General features: G+C 49.7%; 1 protein-coding gene across 1 annotated transcript in view; it reads right to left on the reverse strand.

The window, feature by feature from the left end:
* LOC119964114 (vitellogenin-like) overlaps positions 1-18,696 on the reverse strand; it is a 92,936-nt gene that overhangs the window by 71,922 nt on the left and 2,318 nt on the right. The window contains exons 4-5 of the mRNA XM_038793420.1: positions 11,166-11,417; positions 6,735-6,896 (exon numbers count right to left, since the gene is read on the reverse strand). Of these exons, the coding sequence (XP_038649348.1) occupies positions 6,735-6,896; positions 11,166-11,417 (414 nt within the window). The remainder of the gene's footprint in view (positions 1-6,734; positions 6,897-11,165; positions 11,418-18,696) is intronic.

Here is an 18,696-nt window from a genome sequence, read left to right on the forward strand (position 1 = left end):
TACCATTGCATGACCCTCGATTGGTAGGTTCAGTAACAATTTATATTTACACAGAAACTTTAAAGTAATAAAATGATTCAATGCGTTTTACGGGAGCCACTTGAACAAGAACCAAAAGCTTATAATAATAATCTTTATTAGTGTCACAAGTAGGCTTACATTAACACTGCAATGAAGTTACAGCGAAAAGCCTCTAGTTGCCACACTCTGACGCCTGTTCGGATACACTGACGGAGAATTCAGAATGTCCAATTCACCTAACAAGCACATCTTTCGGGACTTGTGGAAGGAAACCGGAGCACCCCGAGGAAACCCCTGGTCATGGAGTTAGGTTTTAGGAGAGCCTTAAAGAGTCAGAGAGTCTTAAAGAGAGTCTTAAAGAGAGTCAGAGAGTCTTAAAGAGAGTCTTAAAGAGAGTCAGAGAGTCTTAAAGAGAGTCTTAAAGAGAGTCAGAGAGTCTTAAAGAGAGTCTTAAAGAGTCAGAGAGTCTTAAAGAGTCAGGGAGTCTTAAAGATTCAGGGAGTCTTAAATAAGAGAGTCTTAAAGGAGAAAAATAAGTTAGTGAGGTGGAGAGATTTAATGAGGGAATTCCAGAACTAGGTCCTCACCAAATCCAGTATTGGTGGAGTGATTAAAATCCAGGAAGGTTAAGAGGCCAGAATTGAAGCACGGATGTCTCAGAGGTAGTTGCGTTCAAGGGGATTAAAAAGATAGGGAGGGGTGAGGATTTGAAGACAAGGATACAAATTTTAAAAGTGAGGCATTGGTCACCTGCAGACCAGTGATTTCAGGAATGATGGGAAAATAGGACTTGGTGTGATTCGGACAAGATGGCAGAATTTTGAATGACCTCAAGTTTATAGAGGCTGCAATGTGGGAGGTTAGCCAGGAGTGCACTGGAACTATTGAGCCTGGAGGTAACGAAGGCATAGGTGAGGGCTTCGGCAGTAGATGGCCTGAGGCAGGGGTTAAGTCATAAAAGAAGGTCAGAGGTTTAACTACCTCAATCTATCCTCGAGATAAAGCAGTGTTATTTTCACTTCACCACACATCTGAATATATAGGGTAGAATTTTAAGGATGGTGAGCGGTCAGGATGGTGGGGTCCCAGCATAGGGGAGTGGCGCTAACCACTCTGGCGTCCGGCCTCCCCAAAGGTGCGGAATTCTCCGGACCTTTGGGGGCTAGGCCCGCGCCGGAGCGGTTGGCACCACGCCAACTGGCGCCAAAACTGGCACCAGCGGCCTTTCAGGCCTGCCGCCCGGCGCCGGGGCTGGCTGAAAGGCCTTCTTCGGTTTGCGCATACGCCGGTGGTGACGTCACAGCCGCGCATGCGCGCTGGGGGATTCTCTTCTGCCTCCGCCATGGCGGAGGCCATGGTGGCAGCGGAAGAGAAAGAGTGGCCCCAGGGCACTGGCCAGCCCGCCGATCGGTGGGCCCCGGTTGCGGGCCTGGCCACCGTGGGGGCACGCCCCCCGGGGTCCGATCGGCCCGTGCCTCCCCCCAGGACCCCGGGGGCCCGCTTGCGCCGCCGATCCCGCCGCCACCAGAGGTGGTTCAAACCTCGGCGGCAGGAGAGGCCTCCCAGCGGCAGGTTTTCGGCCCATCGCAGGCCGGAGAATCGTCGCATGGGCCTCGCCGATCGGCGCTGACGTCACGCCGATCAGCGGGGCGTGATTCCCGCCCCCGCCAATTTCCGGGTGGTGGAGAATTTCTGCCACGGCGGAGGCGGGATTTTCGGCGGCCCCGGGCGATTCTCCGGCCCTGCTGGGGGTCGGAGAATTTCACCCCTTATCCCCACAACAGCTCTCCAACCCATCCAGGCACAGCACTGCATTGGTCAGAAGAGGTACTGCAGCACTCTTCCTGGAACACAGTCCTGGGACCGTCCACAAGGTAAGTCGCGAGGGTCCTGGGAGTGGAAGAGATGGGGATGCATTGAGGTGGGGGGAGGGTGTGTAGTGATAGTGGTATTGGGGGTAGGCTGGGGGGCAGGGGGATGGCGGGTGGAGGGAGGGCTGAATCGCCTAGATCTGGAAGGAAGTTGGCTTAAAAACTGAGACTAGCTGGGAAAGCCCATAAGTAGCCATTAAATGGACACTTAAGGGTCTTAATAGGTAAGTGGGCGGGTATATCAACCAAGGTGCTGTCCTGCCCAAGCATCTGGATCAGGGTGGGAGAGACCCCAGGGAGAATCCCATCCATTCACTTTTAACCTCCCCCCCCAGCCCCCCCTCCCCGCCTACGAACCCCCCTTGGAGGAAACGTATTGGTATTACTGAGACTTGTTTGAGGGAAGGGCAGGATTGGCAACTGAATATCCCAGAGTATAGATGCTTCAGGAGGGATAGAGAGAGAGGTAGAAGGGGGGGAGGAGTTGCATTACTCGTCAGAGATGATATCACAGCTGTGATTAAGTAGGGCACGATGGAGGATTCGAGCACTGAGGCAATATGGATAGAGCTAAGGAATAGGAAGGATGCAGTAACATTGTTGGGACTTTACTACAGGCCTCCCAAAAGCGAGCATGAAGTAGAGGTACAAATATGTAGACAGATTATTGAAAAATGTCGGAACAATAGGGTGGTTGTGATGGGAGATTTTAACTTCCCCAACATTGAATGGAACTCATGTAGTGTTGGAGGCGTAGATGGAGCAGAGTTTGTAAGGAGCATCCAGGAGAGTTTTTTAGAGCAGTATGTAAATAGTCCAACTCGGGAAGGGGCCATACTGGACCTGGTATTGGGGAATGATCCCGGCCAGGTGGTTGATGTTTCAGTCGGTGATTACTTTGGGAATAGCGATCACAATTCCGTAAGTTTTAGAATACTCATGGACAAGGACAAGAGGGGTCCGAAAGGAAGAGTGCTAAATTGGGGAAAGGCAGAGTATAACAAAATTCGGCAGGAGCTCGGGAATGTGGATTGGGAGCAGCTGTTTAAGGGTAAATCCACATTTGAAATGTGGGAGTCTTTTAAGGAAAGGTTGATTAGAGTGCAGGACAGACATGTTCCTGTGAAAATGAGAGATAGAAATGGCAAGATTAGGGAACCATGGATGACGGGTGAAATTGTGAGACTAGCTAAGATGAAAAAGGAAGCATTCATAAGATCGAGGCAACTCAAAACTGATGAAGCTTTGGAGGAATATCGGGAAAGTAGGACGAATCTCAAACGCGCAATAAAGAGGGCTCAAAGGAGTCATGAAATATCTTTGGCTAACAGGGTTAAGGAAAATCCCAAAGCCTTTTATTCGTATATAAGGAGCAAGAGGGTAACTAGAGAAAGGATTGGCCCACTTAAAGACAAAAGAGGGAATTTATGCGTGGTGTCAGAGGAAGTGAGTGAGCTTCTTAATGAGTACTTTGAATTGGTATTCACCAAGGAGAGGGACATGATGGATGTTGAGGCTAGGGATGGATGTTTAAATACTCTAGGTCATGTCGGCATAAGGAAGGGGGAGGTTTTGGGTAGTCTAAAAGACATTAAGGTGGACAAGTCCCCAGGACCGGATGGGATCTATTCCCAGGTTTCGAGGGAAGCGAGGGACAAAATAGCTGGGGCCTTAATACATATCTTTGCAGCATCCTTGAGCACGGGGGTGAGGTCCCGGAGGACTGGAGAATTGCTAATGTTGTCCCTTTGTTTAAGAAGGGTAGCAGGGATAATCCAGGGAATCATAGACCTGTGAGCTTGACGTCAGTGGTAGGCAAACTGTTGGAGAAGATACTGAGGGATAGGATCTATTCACATTTGGAAGAAAATAGACTTATCAGTGATAGGCAGGATGGTTTTGTGCAGGGAAGGTCATGTCTTACAAACCTAATAGAATTCTTTGAGGACGTGAGAAAGTTAATTGATGAGGGAAGGGCTGTAGATGTCATATACATGGACTTCAGTAAAGCATTTGATAAAGTTTCCCATGGCAGGTTAATGGAAAAAGTGAAGTCGTATGGAGTTCAGGGTGTACTAGCTAGATGGATAAAGAACTGGCTGGGTAACAGGAGACAGAGAGTAGTGGTGGAAGGGAGTGTCTCAAAATAGAGAAGAGTGACTAGTGGTGTTCCACAGGGATCCGTGCTCGGACCACTGTTGTTTGTGATCTACATAAATGACCTGGAGGAAGGTATAGGTGGTCTGATTATCAAGTTTGCAGATGATACTAAGATTGGTGGAGTTGCAGATAGCGAGGAGGACTGTCAGAGAATACAACAAAATATAGATAGATTGCAAAGTTGGGCAGAGGAATGGCAGATGGAGTTCAATCCAGGCAAATGCGAGGTGATGCATTTTGGAAGATCAAATTCAAGAGCGGACTATATGGTCAATGGAAGGGTCTTGGGGAAAATTGATGTACAGAGAGGCCTGAGAGTTCAGGTCCATTGTACCCTGAAGGTGGCAACGCAGGTTGATAGAGTGGTCAAGAAGGCATACAGCATGCTTGCCTTCATCGGACGGGTATTGAGTACAAGAGTCGGCAGGTCATGTTACAGTTGTATAGGACTTTGGTTAGGCCACATTTGGAATACTGTGTGCAGTTCTGGTCGCCACATTACCAGAAGGATGTGGATGCTTTGGAGAGGGTGCAGAGGAGGTTCGCCAGGATGTTGCCTGGTATGGAGGGTGCTAGCTATGAAGAAAGGTTGAGTAGATTAGGATTGTTTTCGTTGGAAAGATGGAGGTTTAGGGGGGACCTGATTGAGGTCTACAAATATATGAGAGGTATGGACAGGGGGGGATAGCAACAAGCTTTTTCCAAGAGTGGGGGTGTCAATTACAAGGGGTCACGATTTCAAGGTGAGAGGGGAAAAGTTTAAGGGAGATGTGCGTGGAAAGTTTTTTACGCAGAGGGTGGTGGGTGCCTGGAACGCTTTACCAGCGGAGGTGGTAGAGGCGGGCACGATAGCATCATTTAAGATGCATCTAGACAGGTATATGAACGGGCGGAGAACAGAGGGAAGTAGACCTTGGAAAATAGGAGACAGGTTTTAGATAAAGGATCTGGATCGGCGCAGGCTGGGAGGGCCGAAGGGCCTGTTCCTGTGCTGTAATTTTCTTTGTAAAATTCTGCCCATAATGATTTGGGGATAGACTTCCCACTCGTTTACATCAGTAACAAAAGTGCAACCTCGGCAGTATTAGCTGAACCAGGACTGAAGATTGGGGAATTTTAGACACCGATGAGTTACACCTAAGAACTGCTTGTGTTTATCCTTGTGATCCGTAGACCCATAATTGGGGATGTGCATTTAAGCAGCAGATTCAAAGTGAAACAGCCTGCTTATCAGGACACTGTGTTCCCAGCTTTTCCATTTGGAGAGGAGAAGCCAGACTCCTCGGCACCGAGTGGATCTTAGGAACTACATTTTGAGGGATTCGGATTGATTGGTTGGCTAGCAACTGGTGGGTTGTCCAGGGACAGTGTTCTGTCTGACAATAGTCAATGATTGGTTCCTGCATGATACTTTCAGAGAAAGCTGAGCGGAAGTGTTTAGACCTTAGAAGTAACAGGAACACTCTCTCTCCTGCTTGTTGAAGCAAATGAACTGCACTATTGCTCTGAAAGCATTGAGTGACTAACACATCCTTTGCTGTGAACCTGAAATGATGCTGAGTCAGCAGAGAAGGTAGACAACCTTGCCAGTGAGAACCATCTTATGCCTAGAAGGAAGAGGTACCAAAACGAAAGCCTGAACTTCAGAAAGGCATTGACTGGAAGTCATCACAGTGCATCAGAGATCCTTATCCTGTTCTTTTTATTAAAGTATCCTTTCCATTTCCACCCCTTTCCTCTCTGTGTTGTTTGTCTATGTGTACAGAGAGGGGGTAGTTAGGAATAGAATCATAGAATTTACAGTGCAGAAGGAAGCCATTCGGCCCATCGGTTCTGCACTGGCCCTTGGAAAGAGCACCCCACTTAAGCCCATGCCTCCACCTTATTCCCATAAACCCACCTAACCTTTGGACACAAAGGAGAATTTAGCATGACCAATCCACCTAACCTGCACATCTTTGGACTGTGGGAGGAAACCGGAGCACCCGGAAGAAACTCACACAGACATGGGGAGAACATGCAGACTCCGCACAGACAGTGACCCAAGCTGGGAATCGAACCTGGGACCCTGGAGCTGTGAAGCAACTGTGCTAACCACTGTGGCACCGTGCTGCCAACGGAAGGGGGACTTTAGATAGCCAGTTACATTTTCCGTCCATTTAATCATATTACTGTACATAATAAAACATTATTTGTGTTGTAAATTTCCAGACCTGATAACTTTAGTTTACTTGACTCAACAATGGGCCTCGGGTATTTTAAATAAAATTTAATTTCCTCTGTGTTGCGACTCTGGGCTAAGTGGGGCTGGAATTGACGGCGGACCAGCCCAGTGTGTTGTAACATAACTTAAAGATGAAGAATAGGATATCACTATTAACAATGCCCATTGTTGCTGATCAGATTATCATTTTCAGATGTATTAAGAAGTACTTTATAAAGAGAAAAAGGAAATAATTGCACTCCGTTATGTTGACCAATTTCTCTGGCTCAAGCAAGATTTTGCAGATTTTGCAAATCAATTTTAACAAAAGCTCAATCAAATCAGCATGATTTTGATCACATCTGGGGAAAAATTTCCTGATTGTAGCCAATCAAAAACTCTATCCCTTGTCTTTATTATGAGGTTTGTGGATAACTGTCTTCATCAGAAAAGAAGGAACCTTAATTGATGAGGGTTACCTGTTGGCAGGCAGGGCAGAGGTCTGCATAAGCGGATCCCGTGTACATCATAACCTTCTCCTGACAGTTGTTCAAGTCTTTTGATTTGGTGATAGTAATCCGTTGAGCTTTCTTGTGTTCCTGAACGATGTAATTCGTGAGGCAAATACCTTCAATTCCAACCTGTTGTTAGGAAAAGAAATGCCTTTAATTTCAAGGGTTCAAAGTATAAGAACAAGGAAGTCTTGCTAGTTATCCGGGGTTTTGTTGAGACTACAACTGGAATATTTAGCGCACTTTGGGTCTGTGATAAATGTGAGAAATGGTTTAGCACACTGGGCTAAATCGCTGGCTTTGAAAGCAGACCAAGCAGGCCAGCAGCACAGTTCGATTCCCGTAACAGCCTCCCCGGACAGGCGCCGGAATGTGGCGACTAGGGGCTTTTCACAGTAACTTCATTGAAGTCTACTCGTGACAATAAGCGATTTTCATTTCATTTCATTTCATATTAAAGGCAGACAGTCAGGAAAATCCAGAGGGAGGAGTAACCAACCCTTCCTGGTCGATATCGTAGTGGGATATGTTTAAGTATGTTCACGCACTGCCAAGGTTTGAGGAGAAAGATGTGGAAGCATTCCTTATCTCATTTGAGAAAGTAGCTAAACAATTGAATTGGCCAAAAATCATGTGGGTAATGTTGGTTCAATCAAAATTAGCAGGTAGAGCTTGTGAAGGGGTTGTCAGAGGAGGTATCTGGGGGCTATCATGAGAAAGAACATTGGAAATAACATTTTAAGTGTATATGAATGAGTTCCAGAAGCCCATAGACAGAGGCTTAGACATCTAAAGGCAGAACAAGGTCATACATACAAAGCATTTGAAAGATAGGTGGCTAAGAGCATTAAAAATAGACATAGACCAGAATTCTCCAGCCGTTCAGTAGTATTGGGATCCTTTGGTCCCACCAGCAATGTACCCCAATCTGTAGGCTTCCCGGAGGTGTGGGATGACTTCAGTGGAAATTACAATTGGCAGCGGCAGGAGCAGTGAATTTCTCTGCCAGCAAAAGATGCCTAGGTTATGGGATTAGGGGGATAGGGTGCGTTGGACACTCACAAATAGGTAAAGTGCTTATTCAAAGGGTCAGTGCCAATTTGGTGGGCTGAATGGCCACCTTCTGCACTGTAGGGATTCTATGATTCTATATGAAATAGATTTTTCCTCAGGTTAAAAAGAAAACTTATGAAAGTGGAGGAGAGGGAGGAAAACTTAAATATTTTAATTGTAATTAAGTTGGACATGCAAACTCACAGTGTTGGTGTTTTAAGAAAAGCATGGGGAAGACAGCATCTTTATACAGAAGTAGTCAGTGGGGTGTATTAAAGTAGCAAAAGAAACCATGGGCGCAGCTGAAGAGGTACAACTGTGTGTACAGCATATTCAGAGGTTGGCCGATAAGCAGGTGTCAGATCTTTTTAAAGTTTTTATTTGTGAGAGACAGGTTTACTCGTGTGTACAAGGTGGAGTAGGAAAGGATGCTAAAATCTTAAGGGATATAGAAGCAAGTCAATCTTTAATGGCGCAAGAGAGGGAGATATGTACTTCAGAAGGAGTATTGCCAAAAAAGATGGGAATACGCTGGATTAGTGGTGAAGTGAGCCATATTCCATTATGTAAGGTACGCATGATGAATGTAAGAAATTGTTATATATTATATTTATTGCAGTAACGTTATTAAAAACCCTGGTTTAAGGTGCATACAGGCAGTATGTCTGCTAAAGCTGTGTTTAAGGTGTTGTAAAAGTGAGGTAATCATTGATTTTAATGATTTGCTTGTTTCCAGATAGATGGCTCATGAAACATTGTTTTGGAGGATCCCTGGGGTGTAGATAATTTATGAAGAATGATGCTAGGCCCTGGATAAACAAGTCATGGGACATCTTAGTGGGAGGAGATTGAATAATGCCTTATGATGTAAATAAAGGATAGAACCAGGTCTGTCTGTAGTTTGCAGCTTTCCATAGAATTTTAGACTGACGAGACAGGGCTTCAGCTGGATCCTGAAAGGTTCTCTCCAAGGTCTTTGCACAGCGAAAAGCAAGTCAATCTTATTGTTAACTTTATTTATAAGTGGTCTTTGAACTATATTGGTTTGCTTAATTGGAATATATATATATATGTAAGCGTAGCGAGTAGGTTAAAGTATTTTCTATTTTATTTAAGAACTGTTTGAACTGTTAACTATAAAGTGGTCACTTTGTTGGTAGTTTAATTGATTCTATATTTAAATTAACACTTTTTTTTTGTAAATTTAGAGTACCCAATTCATTTTTTCCAATTAAGGGGCAATTTAGCGTGTTCAATCCACCTACCTTGCACATCTTTGGGTTGTGGGGGCAAAACCCACGCAAACACGGGGAGAATGTGCAAACTCCACACAGACAGTGACCCAGAGCCGGGATCGAACCTGGGACCTGGGCGCCGTGAGACTGCAGTGCTACCACTGCGCCACCGTGCTGCCCTAATTAATGCTTGTTTTAACATAGAAGTTACCTATTGGTCTGTGTTGTCACTCCTGTGGCGAAGAATCCCTTCCTCACAATTTTGCAAATTATTGGGACGTTGTCCGGGATCCTAACATAATGTCAGAGAATCCAGTGAAAAGTGGTGAAATGGGGATAGGAGTTCTATAGAAATTACCATTTGGAGGCACTGCCCAGGCATGTTCCTCTACCCTCCCGGGGACTATACTTACCTCTGTGACCTCGGAGGGATCTCTCAACTGTTGCTCCCCTGGCCAAACCTGTTGTAAACCTCACTGATGTGACGTCGCGTCATTGAGGCATGAATATTTTGTGAGGGGGGGGGGGGGGGTCATTTGGCAGGGGGATCACCAATATCTTTTAAATTCATTTCAATTTATTAATATGATGGTTTGTGACGGTGAATCTCATGGTGCCACTGGAGAGGGGCGGAGAAAATCGGGAACCACATTCTCCCATCTGAAGGCAGAGTGTTGACGCCGTCGTAAAAACTGGAGAGTTTAACGACGGCGTCATCGGACCGCTATGTGTAGCGATCCTCTGCCCTACAGGAGTCCAGCACGGCACTGGAGTGACCCACGCCGCTTCATCTGCTGATACCGGCGTCAAATGGACGACGCGGTTCTGCGCATGTGCGCTGCGATCGGCGCGAATGCGCGGTAGCCTCCTTCTCCGCGCCGGCCCCGACGCAACATTGTGTAGGGCTACAGGGACTGGCGTGAAGCAAAAGAGGCCCCCGCCACGAGAGGCTGGCCTGCCGATCGGTGGGCCCCAATCGCAGGCCAGGGCACGGTGGAGACCCCCCTCTGGGGTCGGACCCCCCCCCTCCCCCCCACCAGGCCACCCAGACAGGATGGACGCCGAGGTCCCGCCGGGTAAGACCAGATGTGAATGGCGCCGGCGGGACTCGGGCTTTTTTGGGCGGCCACTCGGCCCATCCTGGGCGGAGAATTGCCGGAGGGGCCACGCAGAGCAGAGCAGCGGACCAGGTTGGGACAGCGTCGCACGAATCGCGGCCGGCCCAGCGATTCTCCGACCCGGCGTGGGCGAGATATTCTGCAATATTTTCTCCTGCGTCTCTGATCTCATGGGCAGGTGTGTACTGGCTCAAGATCGTGCCTACCGTTTCCGGAGTTTAGAAGATAGAAAGGTAATGCCATTGATGTATACAGGATTCCCAGATTCTGTCGGGGCCTGGCAGGATAAACACTGAGAGGGAGGCAGTGGCAAAGTGGCATATTCCCTTGACTAGTAATCCGGAGACCCAGGGCCATGCTCTGGGGACCCCAGTTCCAATCCCTCCATGGTGAAATTTGCATTCAACAGAAATTTGGAATTAAAAGTGATGACCATTGATGATGAAACCATTGCGGTAAAAACCCATCTGATTCACATATGTCCATTAGGTATGGAAATCTGCCACCTTTACCTGGTCTGGCCTACATGTAGATCCAGACCCCACAGCAGTGTATTAAAAAGGAAGGTTTGTTTCCCTCTGGCTAGGTAACACATATACAAGGCTTTGGACAAAGTGCTGAAAAATGGGACTGGGAAAAATGTGTCCTTCTGTGTTGTAGAACTCTATGACTCCATGACAAAGATGTCTATCATTTAGGCCTTAGATGAGGGTAAATATCCTCACTCAGAGGGTTGTGAATCTTTGGAATTTTCTACCCCAGTAGATTGTGGATGCTGCACCGTTGAACATATTTAAGGCTGGGATTAACAGATTGTTGGTCTCTCAGGAAACAAAGGGGAAACGGGTGGGAAGATCAGCCCTCATGTTATTGAATTGTGGAGTCAGCTTGATGGGTTGAAACACCTACTCCTATTTCTTATATTCACAAGAGGGGTGGGGGTGAGGTGGGGGGGGGGGGGGGGGTGGGGGGGGGGGGGGGGGGGGACGTACCTCTTGCAACCCATAGAAATTCTGTGACTTCTTCATGGTGATTTGAAAAATGTTGAGGATTCCTCTGTGGATGTTTAGGATATCTTCCATTAAGTCTGCTGGGGCTTGGATCTTTCCCACTTGGCCCTTGTTGTACTCAAACTTCACGGGCTTCATCAGTTCTGGAGCCAGTTTCTGCGTGAGTCGACGTGCGGAGACGAAGGGGTCGCTGGGCCAGATGCCATTGTACTCCTGAATCTGAGGGTGCGTGACCTGGGAAAACAAATAACGAAGCTGTGAGTTTATTACGGGTGCCGGAAGCTGCGCGCACTGAGAGTCTCAAAGGGATAGGAAAGGACAGAATCTTTCAATGCTGTGAAACCTCCCACGTCACAATGCAAACGGAGAGTAATGAACCCCAAGCAGATATCAGGGGATATCATCAAAGGTGCATTCAGAGATGTGGGCACAGGCTTAAAGTAATTGGCAAGAGAAGCAAAAGCTGTATGAGAAGAAACATTTTCATACAGCGAGTGGTTAAGGTCTGGGATGCTGTGTCTGAGAGTGTGGCGGCGGCTGGTTTAATCAAAGCATTCAAAATCGAATTAGACTGTTATCTGAAAAGGAGGAATGTGCAAGGTTGGGGGGGGGGGGTTTGCTGATGGGGGAGGTGGGAGAATGGCACCAAGTGAATTGCTCAATCAGAGAGCCGAACGAGCTGAGGTGGGCCGAATGGCCTCCTTTTGCATTGTAATAATTCAGTGACTCTGTGAATTCTGATGACTATTGGCTGGCATCACAATAATTGGGTCGTAACTTCCAAGCTCTCCAGTGTCGTATTGGGGGGGGGGGGGGGGGGGGGGGTGGTAGCACGAAGGTGCTCTGGGGAATCCCCTTCGGAGGTTCCCAGGTAAGGTTTGCACGGCAATAACCCAGAACTGCAACTTTCCCCCAGGACTATTTCCCTGCACAGGGCACCATCCAAATGTGTGATTTAAATCTCAAATTTCAGATGGTTTTGATTGGATTACATCAATAGTTGCGCAGTAAAGGCTACAAGGACTAAAACCAGTTTTAACTTCTGGGTAACTTGCACAGACCCAGGGGACTGTAACCCCCACCACTGGTCTTCCTCACCCACCCCCTACCTCTGATCATGTCTGACCTCCTGACTCCCAACCAATCACCCAACCTTTGACCCCCGACCTTTGACCTCCAACAACCCCATGACCTCCCACAACTTCCACCTCCATTCACCCCATGTCCCCAAATTCTATTCATTTACCTTGGACACTTTCTTTTACAATTGGGCCGCCTACCCAATACTTTAAAATTTTGAGTCCTGCTAAACTTCTATAGTCAAGTTTTCGCTCTCTATTTATTTAAACTTAATCATAGTCACAAAATATGTGGAATATATGGGTGCATAATAAACAATAAACTTTATGTCGGCCGTTGAATTTTTTAAAGAATAAATTTAGAGTACCCAGTTCTTTTTTCCAATTAAGGAGCAATTTAGCGCGGCCAATCCACCGAGCCGGCACATCTTTGGGTTTGTGGGGGCGAGACCCACGTAGACACGGGAGAATGTGCAAACTCCACACTGACAGTGACCTGGGGCCGGGATCGAACCCAGGTCCTCGGCACCGTAAGGCAGCAGTGCTAACCACTGCTCCACCGTGCCGCCCTGATTTCGGGACAAATGTTAAAGTGATTTTCAACCAGGGGGTAACTTTCTGTCACCACATTAGTAAATATTGAGACTGTGCATATTGAACTCCAGCGGTGATGGCCACCTTTAAATGAACATGAACTGGGTTCCGTCAGATTGTTGTGCGCCGCTGACTTTCACTTGAGGGTGGGATGGGATTTTTAAAAGTTTTTATGCTGATGAATATTCAAGACACACAAAGGTATTACAAGTAGGACCCTGCCACTGGCCAGCGCGACCGTGACCATGAATTATTCTGAGTCGAGCTGCTTCCAGGCTGGAGCTGATAATATCTCCCAGTTCGCCATTCACTGTTCTATGAAGGAGGTCACCAACATTCTCTATTCAAAGTCAGGAGTCGGTGGAGTGAGTTACAGACTTCCCCATGCTACACAGTGTCAGTGACTGCGATGCAGCAAACAGCCTCTGTTTACACTAGTGTGATTTACTTTGTATTGTTAGCTGCAAAATCAGTATTCATCTGCAAAATAACCCACTCCATGACACAACATGTAGGGTGTCTAAAGCACATGAACGATGAGACCAGGCTTGTAACCTCACAAATGGCCAGACCAGGAATCTCTGCATCATGTTCACAATAATCCGAGCCAACTCCATCGCCATTAACTTGAGGCTGATTGGGAGCCCAAAGGTGACACGGTTGTTTCGCAAACATAAGTGTAAATATTTCACATATTGGTTTCATTTTATTCATGTGCGCATCATGGTTCTTTGTTGAGACTAGCTTAGACTGCGAGCTAAATGTATTGGCGCACCTCAGGGTTGGCACACATTGGTGGTTGCAGGGAAGTTCGGGATATTTCCTTTATTGTGGAAGAAACAATGTTGTGTTTTTTGTTCATTCTTTATTGAATATTCATGTTAGTGTCCGGGTCTCTCCCTCTGTGGGACATGGCTGATCTTGTAGGTTCAGCTGGCCCTCCCTCCTATATATTGTAAAGAGCATTGTCCAACATCATTCCTAACGGGTGTAATTGAGATGGTGCAGGTGAACCTAATCCCTAAAAAGATTCTGCCAGTGAACAGCCTGAAATGGACACACGTGTGGACAGTACTGACAATGCCCTTGAGGGCTCTAATGTTTTGATCTTGGCTGACTCTCCCAACACACCCAAGATGCCAAACCCATCCCACTTCAATCCTCCATGCCCCCAACCCAAATCTATGTCCAGACCCAGATCCCACTCCTATTGATTCACTGCCCCGATCCCACTCCATGTTGCCACCCCCACTGACTCACCCTTTGACATTCCTGGGCCTCCATCCAAGCTGCCATTCCTCCTCCCCTGCATGGAAGAGTTTAACAAGGAAAACAACTGGGCCGGGATTCTACCCTACCCAGCGGGGTGAGGGGTCCCGGTGGGATGGAGTGGCGTGAACCACTCCGGCGTCAGGCCTCCCCAAAGGTGCGGAATTCTCTGCACCTTTAGGGGCCAAGCCCCAACATTGAGGGGCTAGGCCTGCACTGGAGTGGTTGGCATCCCTCTGGCCGGCAAAAGGCCTTTGGCGCCACGGCGACCGGGGCCGAAGGGACTTTGCTAGCCTGCGGAAGTCCGCGCATGCGCCAGAGGGTCAGCGGCTGCTGATGTCACCCCTGCGCATGCGCAGGGGAGGGGGCCACTTCCGTGTCGGCCATGGTGAAGACCATGGCCAACGCGGAAGGGAAAGAGTGCCCCCACGGCACACGCCCGCCCGCCGATCGATGGGCCCCGATCGCGGGCCAGGCCACCGTGGGGGCACCCCCCGGGGTCAGATCGCCCCGTGCTCCCCCCCCCCAGGACCCCGGAGCCCGCCTGCACCGCCAGTCCTGCCGGTAAGGGAGGTGTTTTGATTCTCACCGGCAGGACCGGCATGACAGTAGCGGGACTTCGGCCCATCGCGGGGGGGGGCCCGCTGACAGGCGCGGCGTGATTCCCGCCCCCGCCGAATCTCTGGTGCCGGAGACTTCGGGAGACGGCGGGAGCGGGATTCACGCCGCACCCCCCGGCGATTCTCCGACCCGGCGGGGGTTCGGAGAATCCAGCCCCTGATCTCAGATACAGCTGAAAAGCTGAGCGGTGCAGGCCACCTTTAAGCAAACATGAACTGGGTGCCGTGAGATTCTTGTGAAGGTAGAATGGAATTTTAAAAAGTGTTCTGCTAATGAATATTCATTATTACAAGTAGGACCCTGTCACTGGCCAGTGTGACTTTGGCCACAAATTATTATGATTCGATCTTCTTCCAGACTGGAGATGACAATATTAGCAACTTCTTCCAGCCCTGGTCACTCACTATATAGCGAGCAGAGGAAGAGCAAGAGCATGCACAGGAGGAGGAAGAGGAAGGTGGGAGGCAACTTAGACAGCCCAGTTCTGGTGGGGCTGACCATCAACAACCCATCTGACTGCACACCAGTAACTTCATCCTCAATTCCCCATTCATCAAGTGTCGCACACCTTCCCTGCTCTCTGTTATTGGCCAGCAGTGCCATTGCAGAAATAAAGCTTACCACAAAACACACATTCCAAACCAAATTGATGAATCAATCATCCAGTTCTCTGTACAAGAATTACCCTTGTGCATTCTGCCTTTCATGTATCTGTACCTGTCCTGCAGTTCCTCCAGATTGTTACCTGAGTCTTTGGCGCTACGCTGCTTCTGATTTTCAGAGAGACAGGCTGTAGTTGGTCATGCTGGGCCAACTCAAACAATTGCGCCCCCAGAAGGCCCAGCTTCAGAATGCGCCCCCTGGGCATGGGCAGCAGCAGCCTGGGTACGCCGGCTGACAGGCTTCAACACGGGCACTGCAGCGAGGGCAGCACTAATGTTCTCGCCCTGAGTTAGGGCAGTAGGTTTGGGGCAGTCGGTTAGAGGACCTGCTGTGACACGCTGCAAATCCCCTCTCTAAATTGCATGGCAGAAAGCTGGCCTTGCACGATAGAACTCTGAACCTCCCCCTCACTGCCCAGACATTGGCTGAATTCTGCTTGTGCTGCCATGGGAGCTGGGGTGTTGGACCAGATGCTGTACTATGGTTGTGTTCATAAGTGCGGCAGTGGAGTTGGCATTCTTCCATTTTGGAAAGGTTATGCCCCATGCTCCACGCAAAGCCCAGTGCAGAGTTGGCGTTGGACTTCTCCAAGCTTTTTGACAGTGACTACAGTTTTTATGACAGGCTTCCCAATACATCAAGCATTGAATTATTTTTACCCATTGGCCTTCATCCATAATAAAAGCAAAATACTGTGGATGCTGTCCTCTGGAGAATCAAGGTTACTGTTTAGAGGAGAGTTGTGTGGACTCGAAACATTAACTGTGTCTATCTCTCCACAGACACTGCCAGAACTGTCGAGTTTTTCCAGCATTTTCTGTTTCTGTTTGCACCTTCTTCTGCAACCTGCTCCTTTGAAGTGATCCATATGAGTGCTCTGCAGTGACCTCGGGGAGCTGATGCTGGTGCTGTACCATCACCACCACCCCACTCTCCAACCGCCCTGCATCTGAGCTCATGGCTGCTGGATTGAACGATGCTGTTTCTACATTCTCAGTGGGCTAGATTGCCGCTCCCATGCTAGCAGGTCTGAAGGTGGGTAGGGGAGGGGGTTGCACATTAAAACCAATGGATGGCCTGCCCACTGTTTATCTGCCCACCTGAAATGAAAATGAATGAAAACCGCTGATCGTCACAAGTCGGCTTCAAATGAAGTTACTGTGAAAAGCCCCTAGTCACCACATTCCGGCACCTGTTCGGGTAGGCTGGTACGGGAATTGAACCGTGCTGCTCGATCTGCTTCAAAAGCCAGCGATTTAGCCCAGTGAGCTAAACCAGCCCCTAGTGCCTCTGCTCTCACTGCAGTTATACCAGATCAGAGGGAGTGGCATCGGGCAACCCACCCCCACTGGATAATTTGAGTTCTTTAAGGGGGCAATTAATGTCCACTGCCACTGGGATTTAATGGAGAGTGTGAGAGGCTGATGCCAAACAGACAGCTCAGCACAATCATTATCCTGCACAAGCTGGTGGGGGGCAGAAGGGAGAGGAGGCATCTCCTCGAAGAAGGAATCGGTATGAGGATGCCAGCGTCTTCTTGAATTACTGCCCATCTGGTTATGGCCTGAAACAACAGCCACCCCAGTGACGGGACCCCAGTGACGGGACCCCAGTGATGGGACCCCAGTGACGGGACCCCAGTGACGGCACCCCAGTGACGGGACCCCAGTGACGGGACCCCAGTGACGGGACCCCAATGATGGGACCCCAGTGACGGGACCCCAGTGACGGGACCCCAGTGACGGGACCCCAGTGATGGTACCCTAGTGACGGGACCCCAGTGACGGGACCCCAGTGACGGGACCCCAGTGACGGGACCCCAGTGACGGGACCCCAGCGACGGGACCCCAGTGATGGGACCCCAGTGACGGGACCCCAGTGACAGGACCCCAGTAACGGCACCCCAGTGATGGGACCCCAGTAACGGGACCCCAGTGACGGGACCCCAGTGACGGCACCCCAGTGACGGGACCCCAGTGACGGGACCCCAGTGACGGGACCCCAATGATGGGACCCCAGTGACGGGACCCCAGTGACGGGACCCCAGTGACGGGACCCCAGTGATGGTACCCTAGTGACGGGACCCCAGTGACGGGACCCCAGTGACGGGACCCCAGTGACGGGACCCCAGTGACGGGACCCCAGCGACGGGACCCCAGTGACGGGACCCCAGTGACGGGACCCCAGTGACAGGACCCCAGTAACGGCACCCCAGTGATGGGACCCCAGTAACGGGACCCCAGTGACGGGACCCCAGTGACGGGACCCCAGTGACGGTACCCAGTGACGGGACCCCAGTGACGGGACCCCAGTGATGGTTCCACAGTGACGGGACCCCAGTGATGGGACCCCAGTGACGGGACCCCAGTGACGGGACCCCAGTGACGGGACCCCAATGACGATACCCCAGTGACGGGACCCCAGTGACGGTACCCCAGTGACGGGACCCCAGTGACGGGACCCCAATGACGATACCCCAGGGACGGGACCCCAGTGATGGGACCCCAGTGACGGGACCCCAGTGATGGGACCCCAGTGACGGGACCCTAGTGACGGGACCCCAGTGACGGTACCCCAGTGACGGTACCCCAGTGACGGGACCCCAGTGATGGGACCCCAATGACGATACCCCAGGGACGGGACCCCAGTGATGGGACCCCAGTGACGGGACCCCAGTGATGGGACCCCAGTGACGGGACCCCAGTGACGGGACCCCAGTGACGGTACCCCAGTGACGGTACCCAGTGACGGGACCCCAGTGACGGGACCCCAGTGACGGGACCCCAGTGACGGGACCCCAGTGACGGGACCCCAGTGACGGTACCGCAGTGCCATCTCCTCCATGGGGTAAGGGTATGAAGCTCTGCCTTCCCCCTGCCACTTAGCACTCGCTGCCTCTGGATAATTGCCACTTTGTCCTGCAAGAGAGAGGGAAGTATGTCAGTGAGCATCATGCAGCCGGGTTGATGTGATTGTCAGGGTTGAGTGTGCGCTGGCTGTGAGATGTGAGTTTAAGCTTTGCTGCAATGCTATGCACATGAAGGTGTGGGATACCATAACGGTGTGAGTTATGAGTTGTAGTGGACAGACATTGTTGGTCAGTGAGCTATGGGTGAACAGTACATTGAGCTGTGTGTGTGACTAATGGCTCACTGGGTGAGAAATGACATTTGAAGATATATTCACTGACATTCAGCATTTAGTGAGATCACTGAATTCTTTTTGTGGCACTGTATCCAGACCTACAGGGCTACACATCTGGCGTTGCGGGCCATGGTTATCTGCTC

Source organism: Scyliorhinus canicula, chromosome 4 (assembly GCF_902713615.1).
Source record: "Scyliorhinus canicula chromosome 4, sScyCan1.1, whole genome shotgun sequence".
Classification (NCBI taxonomy): Eukaryota; Metazoa; Chordata; class Chondrichthyes; order Carcharhiniformes; family Scyliorhinidae; genus Scyliorhinus; species Scyliorhinus canicula.